This window comes from Microtus oregoni, unplaced genomic scaffold (assembly GCF_018167655.1).
Source record: "Microtus oregoni isolate MIOR12 unplaced genomic scaffold, Mior012 000049F_ref0000343, whole genome shotgun sequence".
Taxonomy (NCBI): domain Eukaryota; kingdom Metazoa; phylum Chordata; class Mammalia; order Rodentia; family Cricetidae; genus Microtus; species Microtus oregoni.
Window position 1 is genome coordinate 8313181 of NW_024543223.1, and position 21251 is coordinate 8334431.

A 21251-nucleotide genomic window follows, 5' to 3' on the forward strand; every position below is an offset into this window, starting at 1 on the left:
TTAAATACTCAGATCTGGTTCCTGGCTTGAAGATTAGGCTGATTATAGACAGGAGGGTGAGATAACATCAGGCCCAATGCTCAGTTTACAAATGAAACCTGGGCCCTAAGTGGGTGGACCAGGCCATATGGGGTCTGGAAGCAGGGATGGGAACAGGCAGAGTCCTGGTTTCTCTGGGGCTATCCTTCCATGTGATTGCCATAATGTGGGCTCGTGAGGACCCTACCAGATATGCTGGCTGGTGGGTCCTCCAAAGCATCCCATCCTCCCGCACGTACCACCACACAGAGCCAGTGATCCACAATCAAGAGAAAAGATATTTAATTATTTCTCAGTCTAGTCTCTTAAAGCGCTCAAAGTGTTTTCACAAATGCAAGGGGAGGGATTGTTCTCAGCCAACATTTACCAGTGATTCCGACACACGCAAAGAAACTGCCAATCACGGTGCTTTATACTTACTTTAATTTCTGCACTGAAAAAGAAAAAAAAAAAGGTAAAAACATGACAAGTTACAGTGACATCATCTTGTCCTTAATCTCTGCTCTTGGGGGCGGGGGGGGGGGGGGGAAGAGACAGGAAAACATTGAAGCATGGTTATCATGTGACCAGGACACCTCAGTCTGGCTAAGGGCTTTACTCGCCTAGACATGGTACTGTCAGTGCGCCAGTTCAGGAACAAGACAGACAACAGTCAAGATACATTTAAAAAAAAATAATTTCCATGATTTCCGTTCTTAAAATCAAGCACAAAATCTGATCTGACAATGAGGTCAAGGTTCACGTGTCCCCGTGGGATCCGGGGATGGCTCCAGGGAGACAGCCATGTAACATGACTAACACCAAGGAGCAGACACCTGTTCTCCACAGAACGCTGACACAGGGGTCTGCAGAGCAGCTCCTCCTCTCCAGTGCAGCTGCATCCTGCATTGGAAAGGGGAATCGTGGCCTGCTCCCTACCCAACTTCCTGATAAGCTGCAAGAGCCACAGGGGCTGGGGTCTGTGCTTTGGAGGCTGCTGCCTCTGGAATGTTCCACGCTCTCATGGTCTGGTGGGCTGTAAGTTTTTAGGTACGCTCCACACGCTGTTTAAGTGCTTGCTTTATTTCTCATGTGCAAACTGTTACTGTCTAAAGCTTTCAGAAGGACGCGTACAGACATGGACACCCTGCAGAGAGGAGGGTATTCGCAGGCCCTGCTCACTCCCGGGGCAGGCGGGAAGGGGAGCATTACAGAAATAGTTAAAAGAAGGGTGCTCCGAGGCAGTTAAAATCTAGTCCCTGATTCGGTCCATGGGGTGAGCGGTGTCCTCAGTAGGTGATTGTCCACTCCTTCACAGAGGCGTCATGGGAGGTGGTGACCAGTGTGTGCTCATCCAGCCAGGCCAGGCTGCTGACATGGTGCAGCCGGTGAGCATCTGGGAAGAAGAATGCAATGTGAGGAAACGGGCCCACTCTGCCTCTCCCTATATTTGATTAAGAAGAGAGAAGCCAAGGCTAAAGTCATCAGTGAGAACCAGAAACTACCACAGAGGCAGTTTCATTTTCACAAGGACAAGTTTGTGAGGGCAGAGGCAGGACCAGGTGAACTCAGCCTTGTACCAATTCCAGGCTTCTACAATGCCAAGTGGTTCCTCTTTAATTCCCAACACTGATATATATATATCACTAGTCAGACAAGAAGAACAGACACACGTGTGAGTCCACAGGATCTACATTCACAGATTCAACCAGACAGCTCCACACTGGCTCTGAGCTCAATAGACCCATCAGTTACTCCGTCAATACCACAGCATGACAAGCGGATGAAGTGCACTGATGCTGTGTCAGTTTATATACAAACGGTGCCCTGCCATTTCCAACAAAGGACTTGAGGTCTTTGAATTTCGTTACCTGAGGTTGTCTTGTTACTAAAGTGGAAAGGATGGGTGGGGAATGGACAACAAGAGTTGAGGACGTGTCTGGTGCCCCTCCAGAAGTCATACCAGAGTGATGGGATTCCAGCTGCCATCTTACCTCCATTATTCTTGACTCCAGCCATGAGATCCTACACCTTTGGACTCCTTCAGCTCAAACTTCTCACAAAGCCCCAGGGACCTCCCAGTTCCAGGAAAGGGGTTCCCCAACAGGATTCCTAGTTCCTAGGCCCAGGTAGCTCCTAGCCTAGATCAGCAGCCTAACCTAGGTGGAGCAGATGTCTTTGGGGGGTCGGGCCATCCTGGGCCAGAGAACTCCCTAAGCTGCAGCACTCTCCATGGCAAGGCCAGGAGTCTGTGACCACAGCAGACAGACGCCAGCACTGTTCTTGGACCACTAGCGCTGACACAGTACCTTCCTGACCCATTTATTTGTGAAATTTCTAGATTTCCTTACAAACCAAAATGGCTCCTTGGAAGTTGCTTCAGGATTCCTCCTCCTGGTCTGCCTTATGTGAATTCTGACACAGCAGATAGTGGGTCTCCCTAACTTGCAGCTGTTGGGGGTGGTCTCAGGACAGCTTTAAGATAGGCTAGGATCTCTGTTCTGGTACACACAGAAAGTTGTCTCCCAGGGGACAGTATAAAATGGAATGTAGCTGTCTCACTCAGGATCACCAGCCATATGTGACTCTGGATCCTAGCATGGAACTACCAGCAGAAGCAGTGTGATAAGATAACAGATAACCAGAATAAAGATTAAAAAAAACCTGTCTCCTTTGAAAATATGGCTACTTGGAAAAACATGCTTCCCATTACTCTACTGACGGCACCACGGTGGGACTGAGCTAACTTAGTTGTGAGTTAAGGCACAGGAGCAGGGTGGGAAAGAAAGGTGTCAAAAGCTTTTCGTCATTTATGTCCTACATATGGAGAGCAAGGATTCCTACTGTAATGAGTGTCTCAGGATCCCTCTGCACAGGCCAGCAGAGTGTCTGATGTGTGCTGGGGGAGGGAAGGACAAAGCCACATCTCCATCAGGTCACCTTTTAAAGCACAGACCCCATTTGACCCTAGGAAGCGTGGTCAGGGAATTGACAGGCTGAGACCCAGGGTAAGTTACCTTGGATCTTCACTTTGGTCTCTGGATCACTCAGTGTCCATACGTATACCATCATGTCCATGCCACCAGAGGCAAAGTGTTCATTGTCTGGTGACCAGGCCAGGCACACAATTTTTGCATGGTGCCCATAAAAAACATTGTTCTCCTAGTACAGAAAGAAAACAGAGGCATAGGATCGGAGTGCAGGCCAGAGGGCACGTGTCCTCCCAGCCAGCCCCCACAGTAACAGGGATCCCAAGAGTTCCAGCAGGTATCTGCCATTCACAGAGTGGAAGACATAACTGAGCAGGTCAAAACCCAAGAGCATCTGGCTAGGGTGGGTCCTCCCTTAGGTCTCTAGTACAGGGCTCTGCACACTACTCACCGAGTAGCCATCAGCCACACTGAACACTGTGACCACCTTACTGGCATCACACACAGCCAGGAAGGCGCCATCATGGGAGTAGGCCACGTCCGTCACTGGCCCCTTGGCTTCTAGGAGCTTGCCTTCATCCTTTAGTGTGGTGCCCAGGATGGAGTATACACGCACATTGCCATCCTGCAGGCAGGGATAGGAAGTGGTCACTCCTTAATATCCATACTATGTGCCCTCTGTCACAGCGGAAGGTGAGGTTTTCACTAAAGAAGTACTCTGCCATGGCTCAGTAGACACCAGTATGAGCCCAGGGCTCTGATTGCCAAGAAACAACTGGTTCCTCCTTCCATACTCCCTCATGCATGTCACCTCAACTGGGCAGAAAAGACTGGACCCCAGGCCTCCTTACTGTTGTTCTCGGTGTTGGCTGGCTACCAAATAGGCCCCATAAATAGTGTTCACAGCTCCCTGAAAGGTCAATCTGGAGAAAACTGCACCAACAGCTTCCCCGTCTCTAGGGGCACCAGTTGTGCTGGGCAAGCTACATATATCTGTCTCCAGCAAGCTTCCTGCCACCATGTGCCAAGTATACCTTGTATAATTGCTATTCTTGGTTATTAACTTGACTATATCTGGAATTAACTAAAACCCAAGAGCCTAGGAATATCTGTGAGGCTTTTTTTTTTTTCTTAATTAAAGCATTTGAAGTGGGAAGACCACTTTTAATCCATAATTTTTTTTTTTTTTTGGTTTTTCAAGACAGGGTTTCTCTGTGGCTTTGGAGCCTGTCCTGGAACTAGCTCTTGTAGACCAGGCTGGCCTTGAACTCACAGAGATCCGCCTGCCTCTGCCTCCCAAGTGCTGGGACTAAAGGCATGAACCACCACCACCCGGCTAATCCAGAACTTTTAAATCAGGAAGATACTTTAATCTGTGCTACACCTGCTGGCCGTCTATAGGAAGGACATGGAAGGACGCTTGCTTTCTTTGTTCTTCCTCTCACAGGCAAATCCATTCTTTCTCTGGCATTAGAGCATACTTCTTCAGGATTCCATTGTATACTGAAGACCATGGCCTTTTCCAGGCCCCAAATTGTTCAGATACCAAGGTCACAGGGTAAAGAAGAAAAGGACCTTACCGAGCCCCCAACAGCCACTGCATCCCCACCAGGGTGCACAGCCACGACTTCGGGCTCGTAGCCAGGGTTGTCGATACTGAAGCACTTCTTCTGGTCCTTCAGGAGGACAATCTGTAACATGAAAGATGTAGTCAGGTCAGCGGCCCCTTGAGTCACTGTTCATCAGCAGGAAAGTTGAGTTCTGGTTAGTGGCTCTGGGCTCTAAGCCACACCCTGGGCCAGTCTCAACCTCGATAAAAGCATTTCCTCCCTCACTGTAGAGACCGTGTTACTTTTAGTTGCAGGCCAGAACCTGAGAAAATGTTCAGTGACAAGCATGTGAAGTGCTGATCTCTGAAGGGCAAAGGGCAGAAGTACCAGGAAGGGACATGGCTCAACCATCAGGGAAAGTGGCCTGACTTGAGGATTCCACCTCTAGATCCTAGATCCTAGGTCACAAGAAACAACTAATGCCTGTATAGTGCAGGTTTTTGTTCAGCCTGGAGGACAGTGTGTTATCCAAAGTAATAGTAACTAAGGTTACTGAACACTCAGCACAGAGTTGTTTGTGCAGTCCTTCAGGGCACCAGTACAGGTCTGTGGGAACAACTGTGCAATCCCAGATGCAAGGAAGAGGAGGAGCTGGGAGGCATAGCATAGTTGGGGTGGGGGTGTAGCAGGGGGTCTGCAAATGTACTGCTCTGAGAGAACCCCTCAAGACCTACCCCGCTCTAAGAGAGGTGGAAGACTATGTGTGGAGAACGCTATACCACACTCAGTCAAGCTGGGGCAGGCCATGTTTGCCCGAGCAGCAGACACTTCCATGTGTTTGCTGTTAGGACTTTGGAGATATGTGGCAGCCTGATCTTAACTAAGCTACGTTCTGGTTAGGGGTAAAGGTCATACATGGACCTTGCCTTGCCCCCCACAACAGCAGATAAAATGTTTACACACATGCAAAGAGAAAAGCCCTTCTTTTGGGAGATGGTGCCCTAATTTGCTATTACTCTGTGGAGGAATTTGTCACTACCTTCTGAATGACACGTAATCTGAATCCCTGCTTTCACCCACCTTGGCTAATTCTTCTGATCAGCGTCAAGGACAGGGTCAGCTTAGGGCCACTATGACCTCAGATGAAGTAACTGGGGCCTGGACAAAGAAGTGCCTGTCTGAGGCCTTCCCACAGAAAAGGCCTTAAGTCTTCACGTACTGTTCACCAGGGCCAGGTGCTGATACAAGGCTGACAGATCTGTCATGGAGAAGCAGCTGCCCAGAGAGCCCCATGCAACACATTCCTTTTTGTGCCTTGTGGCTGTGCATACTGAGTTACTTGGCAATGCCATCGAATTATCTGGGACACAGAATCCACGCTCCCTTTAGCAATCAGCTTCACAGACCAGGGAGGGGTGGGGAAGATTCTGAATGGCTCTTTCTTCAGCAGAGTCTGTCACTCAAGCCAATAGGAAGCGCTAGTCAGCTTCTGGCTCTGACTACAGATGGGATGCCTGGGTTTGCAGAGATGACACATTGTGGAACAGTATTCTGCACAAAGTAGGTCAGGCACAGATGTGAGCCCAGGGCTCTGTTCTAGAGGAACAGATATGCAGGAACTAGAGAGTTAGACCCTATCATGGCCTGGGATCTACCTTCTCATGTGGCAGTGTCACCCCAGCTAAGTTGTAGGAGTATGACAACTTTATCTTCACAATCACCCCGTGTTTTTGTTAGAAAGAACATAAAAGCTCAGAGAGGGTGAGCTTCATTACGGAAAGGCACATCTGCAGAATAATGGCAAAGCCATATAGCTGAGTGCCTCAGACCTCACGGAAAAATGGCTCTATAATTTAGTCTCATGAGACCAGCTCTGCCCTCTTCCTGTGTCTCAATTTTGGGGGCAGCACTTTGTTAAAAGGTCCTAACTAGTAGCAGAGTGAGTCCATGCAAAGGCAACCCTGTAGCACAAAACCCTGGCTACACGTACTTGTCATCTTGACACAACCTAGAGAAACCTGGAAGATGGAACCTCAGCTGAAAAACTGCTTTAATTTAAACAGGTGTGTGGAGGTATTGTCTTGACTACTAATTGACATACACAAGGAGGACCCAATTCATTATGGGCAGTACCATCCCTAGGCAGGCATTCCTGGGATAGGAAGGAGACCAGCAAGCAGCATTTCTTCAGAGCTCCTGCTCTAGTGGTCCTCAATGATGGCCTGAGTGGCTGCTCTTCCATAAGTCCTGAGTTCAATTCCCACAACCACATGGTGGCTCACAACCATCTATGATGAGATCTGGAGCCCTCTTCTGGTGTGCAGGCATACATGCAGGCAGAATACTGTGTCAACCTTTCTTCCCCAAGTTAGTTTTGGTCTGTGTTTTATCACAGTATCAAAAAAGGAAACCAGAACATGGGTCATGAGTGAAATTTAGAAACTAGACAGTAGTTATACATCTCATATTCCACTACTTCTGGTTAAAATGCAGCCAACCGTACCTGTCCAATGCATACGACCACGGTATATCCCCCAGGGCCAACAGCTACACACTTTGGTTGAACATCCAGTTTCACAACACCTTGTCCACTGTTGGGGAGGAGAGAGGGCAGTTACTTCCACATTCAGCTGGTTCAGCATGGTTATTAATACATACTGAGAAAATTGCACCTCTTAACTATATGGAGAAGAAAATCCTACTATAATCTCTCCTGAAGGGCAACTTGCTAAAATTTGAGGTGACTAATAGGGCACTGAGGTCTTTTTATCATAAAGGGAGACCAGAGTAGGGAAAAGGTATCAGCAACAAGTGGAGGTTAGAAGTTGGGTAGATTCTTCTTGTACACCTGTGTTAAAAGCAGACATATTATCCCCACCCATCTGTAGGCTCGAGACTGGATTTTCTAGGTATATACAGAATTGAGTTCTGCTCCTCCCCTCACGGTTAACTAAGATTCTAATACCTTTAATGAAGACCCAGTTCCCTCTTATATTAGACAAATGCTATCAAAACTCACCTAGAATAATTTATAGCCCTATCTTTCTTGAAAACATTAACAAGCTTCCACAGAACTGAGTCAAGCCATGGTTGGCCACCAGAATGCCCAAGTCTTGACTGTTGCAGCCATGGGTTGCCAATAGGACAACTCTCATGAGTGATATCACAAGGCAATAAGAAGCAGACAGCCGAGACCCCTGGGTTCTCAGATGCCAGTGGCCACTCATCAGAACAGACTGTACACATTGGCAGGTTTGCTGCCAGTCACACACATATCTGAAGTGGGACCCTTATAAAGATGCACTCCTGCCAACCCCATCCTTCTCCTGGTCAGACACATTTCTACCACGATGTGAGCTACAAGATGGTCTACCAAGAACTGCTTTACAGGGTGGAGTTGGGGGTGAGTGGGAGGTCTTGCTAAACTAAGGTCAGTGGGTCTATTTCTGAGTCAACGACTTGGAGCAGCCCATCTCACCCCTCTTGCCTGTTCTCACCTTTCACTGCTGAGGATGGACACCTCTGATTCAGTATCCACTTATACTCTAAACAGGAGGTGGCTCCTTATACCCAGCATCTGGCATGCCATCAATCTGTGAGCTTCCCTTGAACTTTTCAATAGCCTGAGCTTTATTGTCACTACCTCTACTGGCAGAAAGATACAAAGGAAAGCAGACAAAATAATAATGCATGGGCTGCATCTGCTTTGGTGCAGAGTCTACAACTGGCCACACCTATGAGTCTGGTTACTAGGGCCCTGCCACACTCAGTATCCTGGGCTTAGTACCTGAATGATGTTCAGAAACAAACATAAAGGGCAGACATAAACCCCTTGACATGGAATGTTACAGGCACCTGTGGCTCCTTCTGGGCCTCTCTAGAGTCATGGCTGGCTTCCTCGGGCAGAACGTACCTGTAGTCCCTCAGAGTGAGGTTGGTGTACCGCACAGTGTCGTCCATGCTGCAACTGACCAACTGGCCAGACTCATCCACCGTCATTCTGGACACCTGATTGGTGTGGCCTTTTCCAGAGAAGGAGTCATTCTCTCCTGTCTCTGAATCCCAGTAATGTGGAGTACAATTAAGGAGAAACCAGACCTCAGGATGACGGTATCTACTGCACTGGACAGGCATGGCTGCCCTTCACACAGACAGAAAACACCACAGGAAGAACAGGAGGCATTCTCACGGATGGCCAAGCTTAGAATTTCAGAGCTAAGGCAGTGGGGCAGCCTGGCTACTAGCCAAGAGACCAAGGCAGTAAATAGCACAGCCTTGTTTTAAGAAGGCACATAAAGCTAGCGTGCTGGACACAGGCGGACTTGTCAATGATGGACACGACGGCTGACACACCTCATGTATCATAGTCGATTTAAAATCTAACTTTCTTTCTTGTGTGGGTGCCAACACAAGGCCACGGTAGGCCAGGAAGTTCCATAATATGTGGTACTTGCAGTCAGAACACAGGCACACAATAAACACTGTATATATAGTACTGTAACCTCTGGGCTATAGGATACACATAAAACAAATGATTTCAGGTTTAGACTTGGGTCCCACTCACAAGGTTGGTATCTCTATGTAAATACTCTGGAAACAAAAACAGACAAAACACTTTTGGACACACAGTTTCACCCTTTTTAGGATGGGAGAGTTTCCTGGGTCTTGGGAAGAGAAAAGTTGTCTCCAGCACCATGGGAAGAGAAAAGTAGTCTCTGTGACAGCTCCGCAGTCAAAGGATATTGATATGTCCATCATGGCTCCCGGAATAGATGTAGGACTTGCCACCATTTCTGTGCACTGTCAGACATTGGATGGATTTACTGTGACCCTGAGAGGGAGACAACGGGATGGGGTGAGCCGAGGTAGCAAGTCCTACCCTCTGCCAATCATGAGCTGAGCTATGCTGGAACCCCAGCCATAAATAAGTCAGGAGCTACAATTAGTCATCCACCTCCCAGTCAGCTGATCTGACAAACCTCCATATGCTGCCTCCCTCAATACCTAAAACCCACACCTGGGCTAAGGACAAGGTCTACACCAAAGCCTAGCACTTAGGACCTAACCTTTATCCCTGCTGCCACCCATGAGCACATGGGCTGGGTCTCTCTCAGGGTGAGGCAGCCAGGATAGGATTATACACTGGAGGCCCTGGTGCTCTAGGGGTGACCACTTTGGCTTAGGCCCTCCTTGGTACTTATTCTTCCTAGTATTTCTCCCAACTGATGAAGGAGGTGGCCTTGTGTACACAGGACTCTATAGAGAGCACCTCTCACCTTCTCTGTGACTGGCTCAGAGAGCACGTCTTGACCTCACCCTTTCCCTGGGTTCCCCCACTAGCCTTGCTGGTCTGCTGCTTCATGTTTGGGGCTTCTTCCCTACATCTTGTCTCAGGGATCCTGTGGGTCCCCTTTATTGCTACAATATGGCATTTACCCTCAGCTAATAGTGACAGTCCTTGGTAGAATGCACTGTATAATGTCTTAAGAGATGAGAGCCCAGGCTGTGTTCTGTCCAGCACAGTACGAGCCTCACGGGAGTCCAGGAGACTTCCTGGTCTGCTGCATGAAAACCTAAGCTCAGCAAGATTCTGGGGACCTGTGTGTTTCTTGGTTGCCTCTGGCAATGGCCCTGCTTGAGAGATTTAAGATTTCAGCCTTCATCACAATGTCTAGTCCTCTCTGAGGTTGGGTTGTTTAAAAAGCTAATATTCTTAGGTGATTCTCACACACCCTCAAGCATGAGAAACACGCTAGAGAAAGCACCACATAGGCCAGCTCCAGAGACCCAGATGGAGTTCCTCGGGGCAGCCAGGAGCCCTTTGCTATAAAGCTCCCAGGTAAGGCGGTCATGTAGCCAGGGCTAAGAATCACATTCTAATCTCAAACTTCTGGTTCCCTGGTACAGCTCGTGTTCTTGGCAGCCTGAGAGCGGCAGTGGCCACCTGGCATGAGCTATACTGCTGTACAAGGAGGATGAGATATAGGTTTCTTTGAGAAGTTTTATCTGTACAATTTCTCACAATTGAAACTGAAGCACAGAATTGTCTGTCTCTGGGAAGCTCTGGCTTCATCATACATGACTTCCCACCCGCAGTGGTACCCATGTTCTGTCACACACCCAACCCTGGTCTGGGACCCAACAACAGAGGGGCTCCCAATTCTGTCCTCAGGGTCAGCGCCAAGTTGCCTTAATCTGGGAAGTCACTCAGTGGGGACTGGGAGGTCAGGAGATCCCCTTTGAATAGCAGGTTGTACTGGCTAGAGAAGAGATGGGACTGTGTATTTTTTTTTACTGGAACAGCTTAAAATGTAAACTCTGGAAATTATTAGCAACTAGGATGAGAAGTGGGAAGCAGGAATAGGAGCCTATGTTCTGGATAGTTTTATGCCCACTTGATACAAACTAAAGTCAACTGAGAAGAGAGAACTTCAATTAAGAAAATGCCTCTGTAAGATTGGGCTATAGGCCACCTTGTAGGGCATTTTCTTAGTGACTGATGAAGCAGAGCCCAGCCCATTAGGGCCGTATTATCCCTGGACTGTTGGTAATGTGTTCTATAACAAAGCAGGCTGAGATAGACATGAAAACAGCATCCTTCCATGGCTTCTGTAGCTCCGGCCTCCAAGTGCCTGTCCCTTCCTTTGATGATGAACAGATATATGGATGTGTAAGCCAAATAAACCCTTTCCTCCCCAAATTGCTTTTGGTCATAGTGTTTCAGCATGGCAATAGTAACCCTAAATAAGGAAGCTTGGCTGTGAAAAACCTCCCTTAAAATCATAGCTCAGTCATTAAGGACCCTAAGATCTTCCAGAAGACAGGGTAAAGGTGATCCTGGGGGCTGTCCCACTTGGCTACAGATCTCCTGAGAGGCTAAAGTGGCAGAGGCAGATGGAGGCAGAAGTAAGACGTTCACTCAGCCAGGAAAGCACAACGTGGCCTGCAGCACTTGGCTTGAACAAGCCCTAGGGAGGGTTTGGAACCTCAAGGTATGTTCTGTTCAGGATGGCCTTTGGCAGCTGGTCCATTTGCTCCTGTCCTCTATTCCTGTGAACCCCAGGGTATCCCTTATGCCCATTTTCAAACTACACCATGATCCAGATTCAAGGCCATCCCTCCCACTGACTCCTAGCTGAGCCTCCATCTCACCCTCCATGCTCTATATCCTGTCTTAACACTCAGAACGTTCCTGGTCTTGTCTTGAGTTGTGAGGCACAATGCAAGTCCTAACAGAAAGTCAAGCCACTCAGGAAATAGTGACTTTCAGCAGCAGAGAACAGCGCGGACCCTAACTGTGCATTGCTCACAATACTTCCAGGGGGTTACTAATGTCCCAAAATATCAACTTGACTTCTGCCGAAGGGTCAAGGAAGCCTGACATTTCTGCTTCCATTTGACTATCCCTGTTTCCCCATTTCACAGCAGACCACAGGAGTCTTTTCCCTAGGCACACCATACCTAGAACAGGGCTTACCTTGATGACCCAGAGGGGCTTGCTGGGGTTGTTTTTGTCCAGGTAGTTGATGTATCCAGACAGGGAGATGCTGAGAAGGTGGTCCTTCTGCCACAGGCAGCCCAGCTGCTGGTCCAGAACATTGGAGCCCATGGGAAATGTGCTGACCACAGAGTTCACATTGACATCCCAAATCTTAGAGGTTTTATCTCCAGATGCAGACAGCAAATGAGTGCTATCAGGACTCCAACTAATCTATTTCAACAAAACAATGCCATATGTCAGAGGGTTTCAGAACCACATGTGCCCCGAAAGTAGCAGCCTATAGCCACCGTTTCACAATAGAGAATAGGGAACTGAAGAAAGTGTTAGGATGAGCCTAGTTCTCAGGGTTCCTGCTCAGCCATTGGCTGCACCCACCCAACTATGACTTAAAGCTGTGCCATGGTTCGACTCTTATCTGCTTACATCAATATTCATCTAGTTTCGAACAATCTATGATGACTTGACTATCAATACAGAACTGGCTAAATTAAAACCAGCAAATCAGGAAACATACTTATACTCACAGCATAAATTCCTCCGTCATGGGCCTTGGTTCCTCCAAGGGCACACACTTTCTCTCCTGTCTTCCCATCATAAATGAATATCTTCAAGAAACAAACAAGTTATGTAGAAGCTGGTGTAGTGTACCATTACCCCACCATTTCCCTAGCAACTGTGGCTATACAGTTGGAGCCTTGAGCAGTCTTTGAAATAAGAGACCTTTATCTGCTGAACTTTGGTGATCCCTGGGAGTGGGGAACAGGGAACACTACCATGAACCTGCCTAGGTACAGTCCCCCTCTCTGTGCCAGTTCTTACCTGGCCATCAGCGCTAGCTGTGGCAAATCTGTTCCCATCAGGAGAGAACCGCACACAGTTGACAAAGCGGCTGTGATCCTGTGGGAGAGAGGGCTGTCATACACTTGACAAAGCTTACAAAAGCACTCTACTTAGGCTCCTTCCCCCAAACACAGGTAGAATTCATTAGTCCACAGGAACATTTTAAGCTTAGAGAAACTCCCAGGCAGTCCCTCAGCATAGTTCAGTGTGAAAGGCTATTCTTCAGTCAGGCCTCCGTCCCTTATCAAGTGCCTCCTGATGCATCCATCCTCTTCCCTCTGAGGCCCCAGACCGCTTATGTACTAATTGCTGGCTCTGAGATAGCTGTAAGAGGCACCTCCTGTCAGGCCTAGTTTGCTCTGGGGGTGTTTGCTGAGGAACAAATGAGTTTTTAAAAAAAATCAGCAGTGGCTGTGACTTTCAATCAGGATGAAGAGTCTGAGACCAAGGCTTAAGGCAGGCCAGGGCAGTACCTAGTCTTGGGAGGTAGTAATGGCACAAAGGGCCCCTGCTCTAGTTCTGGAGACTCCTTACTTGTGTTTGTGTTTGCCTGCTGTTCTGCTCTTCTGGTTACTCTCATCTGTTTAACTGCAGTTTCTCACGAGGCACAACTCACCACACTGCATGGAATCAGTCTTCCCAAGTTAGGGTCTTATTAGCTCTGCCACTGTCACATGTTGTCACCATTTCATGCACAGGGCCATGGCAAGCTTTAGGACAAACTCTTCACAGCAGAGCATGAGGCTCAATGGAGTTGGGCAACTTAAGCTGCAACAGTTGTGAAAATCCAGACTCCAGTTTCTTTTTTTGGTTTTTCCAGACAGGGTTTCTCTGTGGCTTTGGAGCCTGTCCTGGAACTAGCTTTGTAGACCAGGCTGGTCTCGAACTCACAGAGATCCGCCTGCCTCTGCCTCCCGAGTGCTGGGATTAAAGGCATGCGCCACCAGACTCCAGTTTCTTGTCTGCATTGACTTGCCTACACTGGCAGGCCTGGGCAGGTTCTGGCCAAGGGGCAACCTAGTGGGTTACAACCTTAACTCCTCAGACTGACTGCCATCCATTCTGACATCTATCTCTGGGTGCAAAGAAGCCTGCTACACAGGAGACCCTGTGTCTCACATCTATTAGTTGCAGGGCTCAAGATGATGGAAGCAAGATCTCAGAGCCAAACCCCTTCCTGACCTCTGTGGTGTGGTATACACACCTTCTTTTGGTCAAGGTCAAATAACCCAGAGGAGGTACTGATGTAGCCACAGCTAGATCAGAATATCCAGCTCTCTCCCCATTAATTTACCCCCAGCACAAGGGTTTCACACTGGGTCCTCAAATGCCTGCTCTGCCTATTCCACAGAAAGAAAGCAAAGGAGCCACACTGGTGTCAGCTTACTCTTGGACCCTCTATTTACACAGGGTTATTAGGGCACTCTAGAATTCAGAGACTGAAGTGCCCATTCCAATAGAGACACCCAGAGACCAGAGGATAGACCAAGGGTACAGACTTGTTACTGTGTAAAAGGAACATGTAATGAAGGGAACATTAGAGAAAAGCAGACAGCAAGTACTCAACTCCAGCCTCTAACAAACTCCTTGTCCCTTGTCACTGCTTCCCTGGGGCCAGACAGACCCTTAGTACTTGACTGGCCAGATGCAGGGTGATCTTAGGAGGCAATACTGGAAACAACACATAGACTCCAGGACCTCCATCAGGGCTTGTGGTCAAGCTCCAAAGCTTTTACCTTTGTGGGACTCTCTTGGAAAATGCACAATCTGGTAGAGGTGAGGTACTGTGCCCTAGAGACCACACAGGTTTAAGAGACTAAGAGAAGACTGGACAAAGCAGACAAGGAATGGGTGACAGAGCCTACATGAGCCTATTTAGAGCCCTAGTCCATCATTCCTTTCTGCAACTCAGGCACCAGAGTGTATATGGGCAGGAGACATGCCTGCTCCTGAAATAGACCCTGTGCAGGCAGAACAGCCAACAGTAGCCCATTAGCCAAAGAAAACGAGGGCTAATAATAGTGTTTTCCACAGACAGGGCCCAGTAGTGTGGAGGGAGTTTGGAAAGTGTCTCAGTGAGTCCAGGAGTTCAGCCACGTCACATGGCTGCCAGACCCCTCCACTTGATGAGACAAAGACTTCTGGTCCTCAGCCCAGTCATCCAGAGGTATCACATTCAACCTCATTGGTCTAGTCTTCAATATCCCTGTGTGAAATGTTCCATTCTCCTGGAATTACTCTTGCCCCCTTGTAGCCAACACTTAATGAACATGGATATAGACTGTATCAGTGAGTTCCCCAACCCCACACTCCTACACTATCCCCATCATCTTCTTCACCACCAAAAAAAAAACCCCAAAAAACAAAAAAAAAAAAACCACCACATACACACAAAAACCCCAAACCAACCAAAGAAACCACCACCACCAACAAAAAAACAAATAAAAAAAAAAACCCAAACAAAAAAACAAGTTTCGAGTAGACATTCAAATCTACTCCACTGATGGGGATTCAGGTGCTCTTGAGCTCCTTAATGGTCTGACTCTATACTGGACATGCTTGTTACCCACGTTGGCTTATTAAAGACCTTCTGCAGAAGGCCTCCTGAATTCACACTGGTCTCTCAAAGGGAGAATTGTCTGCAGATGATGGGAGAGCCCTGCTCCAAAATCCCAAAGGTCTTCTCTATGATTCATCCATACGGGCATGCCAAAGGCCTCCAAAGAGCATCCCTAATGTTCTTTGGGATGTTTACTGACATCTCAAGTACCACTGGGTCTGCCAGGAAAGGCAAATCTATAACCAGAATAGGTACCTACTCTACAAAGCATTATCCTTCTCCATTAAGAAGTGGTCCAACGTGGTCTACCTGCCTTGTTTGGTTGGTTGCCCTAGAGAATGGTGCGATATTGGGGGCTCAGTGTTTCTCTCTACAGTTAGAAGATCTGGCATTTATCAGCAGCTGAGGCCAGATCAACCTTGGTGAGTAGAAGTCCATATTGCCAATCCCATGCAAAATCTCCATCTCTGCTATCATGGCCACTTTTTCATGGGTCTACTGGGCAATAACAGGGATGGCCCACTCACTCCTTCTAAGGCCAAGAGTGGACCCCCCCCCCCCAGGGGAAATCTGCCCATCTCATCCATGGTCTCTCCTTTGTTCCTGGAGGGTTACCTCCTAAGGTCACCTACTACATCCAAAATCCACAGTGGGTATAGACAAAGTAGTACTTTGGTCTATTCCAGGAAAAATGTTTCTCCACCCTACTTTCAAATATGGACAACACCCAAGTGTGGTAACTAGGGCTGGCAGGCATAAATAACTCTGGCTACAGGTAAACCTGGGCTCACTTCAGAATTGCTCAAGTCTATGCCCTGCTCTTAACAACGATGTGATGTGATATGATCTCCAAACTTGGACCAGCAAGTTGGACATGACCTTGGTAGATCAGGTCCTATTTATCTTTCTCCCAGCTACTATTTTCCTTCTGAGGTTAGCACATCACAGGCTGGTCTCATCACATATCACACAGAAATTCTTAACAATTACTTTCTGAGGCAGCAGCTTGAACTCACCCCCCAACTGTGCCTTGTCCCAGTGATACACTATGGGCTCTCCTCCCAGTGCTCAGGAAAGCTCTCACAGGGCAACCACTTCAGCCCCAAGACCCTTACAAGTCCTGGGTTTCTTGCCTAAAGATAAATCATGAGATAGAAAGCAGATGTGAAATGCTTGACTTCAAGGACAGAGTGCCTGTGGGCTGTTCACTTGGATGAAGATTCTAGCAAGCGCAGGCTATTTGGCCTGCAGACAGAAGGAAGTCGAGGTAGCCTGGTTCCTAGCATTCATGCACTAGGGATGAAATATCTGGTGAAAAAGGATTGCTATATGGATTTCAGTTAAAAAAAAAAAAGGTTAATCTTCTCTAACAAACATAATAACAACAAAAACCCAACACCCTCACATAATTTTAGTTAAAGCCTCAGATATTTTAATTTTTAAAGCCTTTCACTAGGAAGAGCTCAATGAACTCCTTAGAACCACTACAGGTCCAGCTTTTGTTATCAGACCCCACATGTGGGCACTCAGTCCATCTTTCACAGAGAGCCCCACCTACCCTAGGTTTTCTATTGTTCCCCATCTGTCAGCACACTACCCTACCTCAAAACAGCACGAGGGAAGCCACAGCAGGGCAGACATCACCCCTGTCCAGCCCTACAACTGCAGCTTCACTGCTAGTCAGAACAGCCACGGTCAGATACACATTCAGTTATTGACTCCAAGTCTCCATGACCTTACCAATGGGCCCTCTCTCCCTTTTGTCATTGGTCCTGTAGGAATAGTTTTAGATGGAAACATGAACCTTCCCTGCAATTATGGGGTCTGGATGGGGGTGGGGTGTGTGTGTATGTGTCTTCTGGTCAGAGAGTGCAGAGGTACAATTAAGCTGGAAGGTGGCAGAACCAATCAGTTCTGTGCCAGGTGCCACCTGGGTCTCTGTTCCTTGGTCCACAACCCTTTCTGCATCTTCCAGGCCTGGTCAGGGCCCAGGGTTGTAGGCTCCAAGGACTTCAGTATAAACGGTGGTGTCCACCTAGAGACGACCAGCTGAGAATGTGAAGGAGACGGTGGATCAGTCAGGCACCCAGTGAGTTCACAAAGAAAACTGAGGTGAGGCATAGGCTCCGTGCCAGCGACAAACCCTGACCCCACATCTCCATTAAATGCTCTTTAGCTGCTGTGTTCTTTTGCACAAGTAAATCCACACGTGCAAGAGAAAGGACCACTCTTGCTTCAGGAAAGGGAGCCCCACCCACACACAGCTCAGACCGAGAGCCTTAACAGTGTGGAGGGAAGTCTGGGGAAGGCAGGTAGTATCACTACAAAACTGAAGGACAGTTTTCAGTTGATGTAGAAACCTCATCTCCCCTCCCCCAAGATTAGACCCCAGAGATTGGCTGGCTCAGCACCCCTCAACTCAGAGTCCATGGGGCATCCACCCCTGCTTAAGAACACCAACCATGAGCCACATCTTTTAACAAAGCTCCCAGAATAGCCACACAGCCACTACCTCCCAATGGAAGCCACAGCAGACCAGGAAGAGAGCTACAGGAGGTTAAGAAACTTGGATCAGCACACCTGCTGGACACAGACCTTACTTAGCTTCCCCAGGGATGAAGCAGAGCCGATTTTACAATAAAGAAGGGATCCCTAGATAGTCATCCATACTCTAGCCAAGACCTGTTTATGGAAACAGCCTACTACATGAGTCCTGTCCTTGCCCCTGCCAGGGATTCTGTGCCTGCTATTTATGACTTGTTACTAAAATACTAAAATTAACAGTCCTCTCCTCAGCAAGTCACTTTAAGGATAGTATCTCATTTAATCCCCAATGAAGTATGGACACTGGAATCACTGACACTTCTGAGGGATAAGTCTGAAGACCTTGGAGAAGCTACAAACTCAACCACCTTCAAGAACAGAAGACATGTCCTTTCTGATTAAACAGTCACTCCATCTCCCATTATCAGAACTAGGACTAGCTGCTTTGTTCATGGTATATGGGAAAGAGTCACTAGGAAAGCCAGTGCAAACAAGAGAGCTGTAAAGACTGCCCAGGTCACAGAACCTTCTCCCCCACCACTTGGCTTCACTCCAGTGTGTTAGTTAGCCTGAATACTGGCCCCCATCAGTTACCCTCACTCCAGAATGGCAGCCTGAACACTAGAGCAGTGACAGAGCATGAACACTGCCAGCTACACTTTGGACAAGGCCCCACAGACCACTATCCTGTAATGGGAAACATGAGGTGGAGGAGCCTGTCGCTTGGCCAAGTCAGGGACAACTGCAGAGCAGGGACCCTGAATGCTCCTCAAAAAAAAAGGCTGAGCACTTGATTCCTCAACCAAATTCCACTCCGGGCATCTCTGCTCTACATGGAGTTACCCTAGAGGCCAACTCAGATGTCCCGAAGGCAGATCTTTTTGCTAATTTGGTGGCTTAGCAAGGCCAGCTTAACAGAGCTAAATATACTGGCATTCACTACCCTAGTACTATGTGCACTCACATTATCCTGGGATATGCCCTTTCCTGCTGGAGCCTTCACGTCCAGCACGAAATCTAGGATTACGAGGACCTGGGATGGAAACACCTCCATCTCTCCCTATTTTCCCCACTGAATCTGCTTCCTGTACATTACAGCACTTAGAGCATACACTGTTCCCTTCTTGCATCCATATCTAAACAAATTCACCGAGGCTCCATGATCTTACATACAAACCACAAAACTCACCCAAAACCACCCCAAGAAAAGAAAGCCTACTTACGCCAATTGTAAACTTGAACTTGAATGGGGGGCCTTCGAAGAACGCTGCACAGTTATCATCACTTCCTGTTGCTAGTCGGTAGGGCCTGCTCTGCTTGATGTCCACACTGTTGATGACTTTGTTGTGTCCTGTGATCTCACCCACAGAAGAGCCACTGTCCCATAAGAAGACAGCTCCAAACCTTTCCCCAATCATGGTCAAAGAGATAAAGAGGAAAAAGAAAAAAAATTAATACAGAAAGGACAATGGGGAAGCAAATGGGAAAGCTGCTGGAGCACAGGCCTGTGATGGATGTTGCATGGCTACCTCAGGATGCTCTAGGGACTGATATTGCCCTAAGACCTGATTTGGGGCTTTCAAGCTCATGTCCCAGAACAGATGAAGCCTATGCAGGAAAGGGGCCAGCTGTCCATGTCTGCATGGCCCAGTGTTAGCACCTTCAACATCCATGTGCTACAGGAAGCAGCACTGGGGAACAGCTTCCTGGCTTCATCACTTTCTAAGTTTCTTTAGGAAGGCCAGGCAACAGGCAAGTTGTTACCTCCTTGTGGAAAGGAACTGGCCTGCTCTGTGCTGGCACCTATGGCCACAAACTGCTGTAGCTACTACTTTCTGCTAATGAGAAAACCTGGGTTGTAGCTCTCACCCTGCTGGTCACTAGTCCCATGTGGGCAGCCATTTCCCCAACAGGATCTGTTTACCTCTTTGTCATACACAGAGAACCTCGGGATATAGGCCCATCTACAAGAAAAAACATGCCCAGCCCTTTCCCCTGCAACGTTGAGTGGACATGTCTAATGGCTTAGAGGGTGCTCCAATAAACTAACATTTCTTTCACTACCAGGCCCTTTCTTGCTGCCTAGGATACAGACATAACAACTAGAGTCCAGAGTTTCAGGAAGTAATGGGCTTAGGACATCAGAGTGTGGACAGAGAAGGTGCTTATACCTTGATGACATCCCTACTATGTTATGGAGTCTCCCTGATACATGAAAAATTGGCCCTGAAGGTGCTAGTGCTCCAACTAGTCACACCACTGGAAAAGAAAGCATGTTGGCATCCTCAGGAGCTGAGTCACACTTGTCCAAGCCCATAGAGACCTTACTGCAGCCTCCTACAAAAGAGCAGGCAGGCCATAGCACAAGTATGGGGATGGGAGCAGGGAGGAGCTGAGGGGAATGACTCACTTCTCCCTTCCTTCCCCGACCACGGCGATCCTCTTACTGTCTTCAGTCCAGGCAATGTCCTTGATCTTCCCAGCAAAAGGCTGGTACTCATACTTTAGAAGATGCTCCTTTTGTGTGGTATCCCAGATCCTTAGCTTCCCAGAGACATCTGCAGGACATGACAGGGTAGAAGGGCCACATTTCACCACCATCCAGGGAAGCATGGCCACAGCACCAGCTCCATTTCTTCTGGTCCAGGCTTAGTACTCAGACTCTTAAATCAAGGTGCTGCCTCCACATAGCTGTCACAGTATCCTTATTGGCCAGCAACCCTTTGGTAGGATCAGAAATAGCCCAGGGATAGCCAAATCTCAGCATACCAGAAAATGGTTTCCAGTATGATTTGCAGAGCATTTGCATGAGTTCCACAACACTTGGACTAAAACCCTTCATTTCTCAAGTATGATAATGCTACAGAACCTGACTCTCCTGTCAGGTACAGGCGCAGCTGAGCAGACCATGATGCGTGGTGACCGGTGGCCACTTGCATACCATAAGCCTTGCACATAAGCACAGGCAGATGTGCAATCTCAGTCTCTTGAACATTTGCCCCTCCTCCCCACATGTAAGAAGAGGGGCTGAGTAATATGCTTCTGTGAGATGGATGAGGTGGGCGGTACAAAGAACGAACAGACTATGGTGAGTTGTTCCCCATGGAATGCTGCCAACAGATTGTAAAGAAAGGAATACTTGGGGTCCCCACCCACCTCTTCCCAAATTAGCATCATGCCTGTGCCACGGAAAGAAAGGGAGTGCTTTACCTAACTCTTTAGGCTTACAAAGCTCACATGGCCTCCAAGAAGGCAGGCAGGGTGTAGCTTTTCCTGAGGATGCCACAGCGCTTTAGCGAGCACTGAAT

At 48.1% G+C, this 21251-nt stretch overlaps 1 protein-coding gene across 1 annotated transcript in view; it reads right to left on the reverse strand.

The window, feature by feature from the left end:
- Positions 1–304: 304 nt before the first annotated feature.
- The window catches only part of Wdr1 (WD repeat domain 1), a 35817-nt gene continuing 14870 nt past the window's right edge, over positions 305–21251 (reverse strand). Inside the window, exons 4-15 of the mRNA XM_041636551.1 lie at positions 20354–20501; positions 19167–19347; positions 12819–12896; positions 12524–12604; positions 11976–12209; positions 9242–9329; positions 8412–8568; positions 7002–7089; positions 4529–4639; positions 3400–3573; positions 3036–3180; positions 305–1414 (exon numbers count right to left, since the gene is read on the reverse strand). Of these exons, the coding sequence (XP_041492485.1) occupies positions 1308–1414; positions 3036–3180; positions 3400–3573; positions 4529–4639; positions 7002–7089; positions 8412–8568; positions 9242–9329; positions 11976–12209; positions 12524–12604; positions 12819–12896; positions 19167–19347; positions 20354–20501 (1592 nt within the window). The 3' untranslated portion in view covers positions 305–1307. The remainder of the gene's footprint in view (positions 1415–3035; positions 3181–3399; positions 3574–4528; positions 4640–7001; positions 7090–8411; positions 8569–9241; positions 9330–11975; positions 12210–12523; positions 12605–12818; positions 12897–19166; positions 19348–20353; positions 20502–21251) is intronic.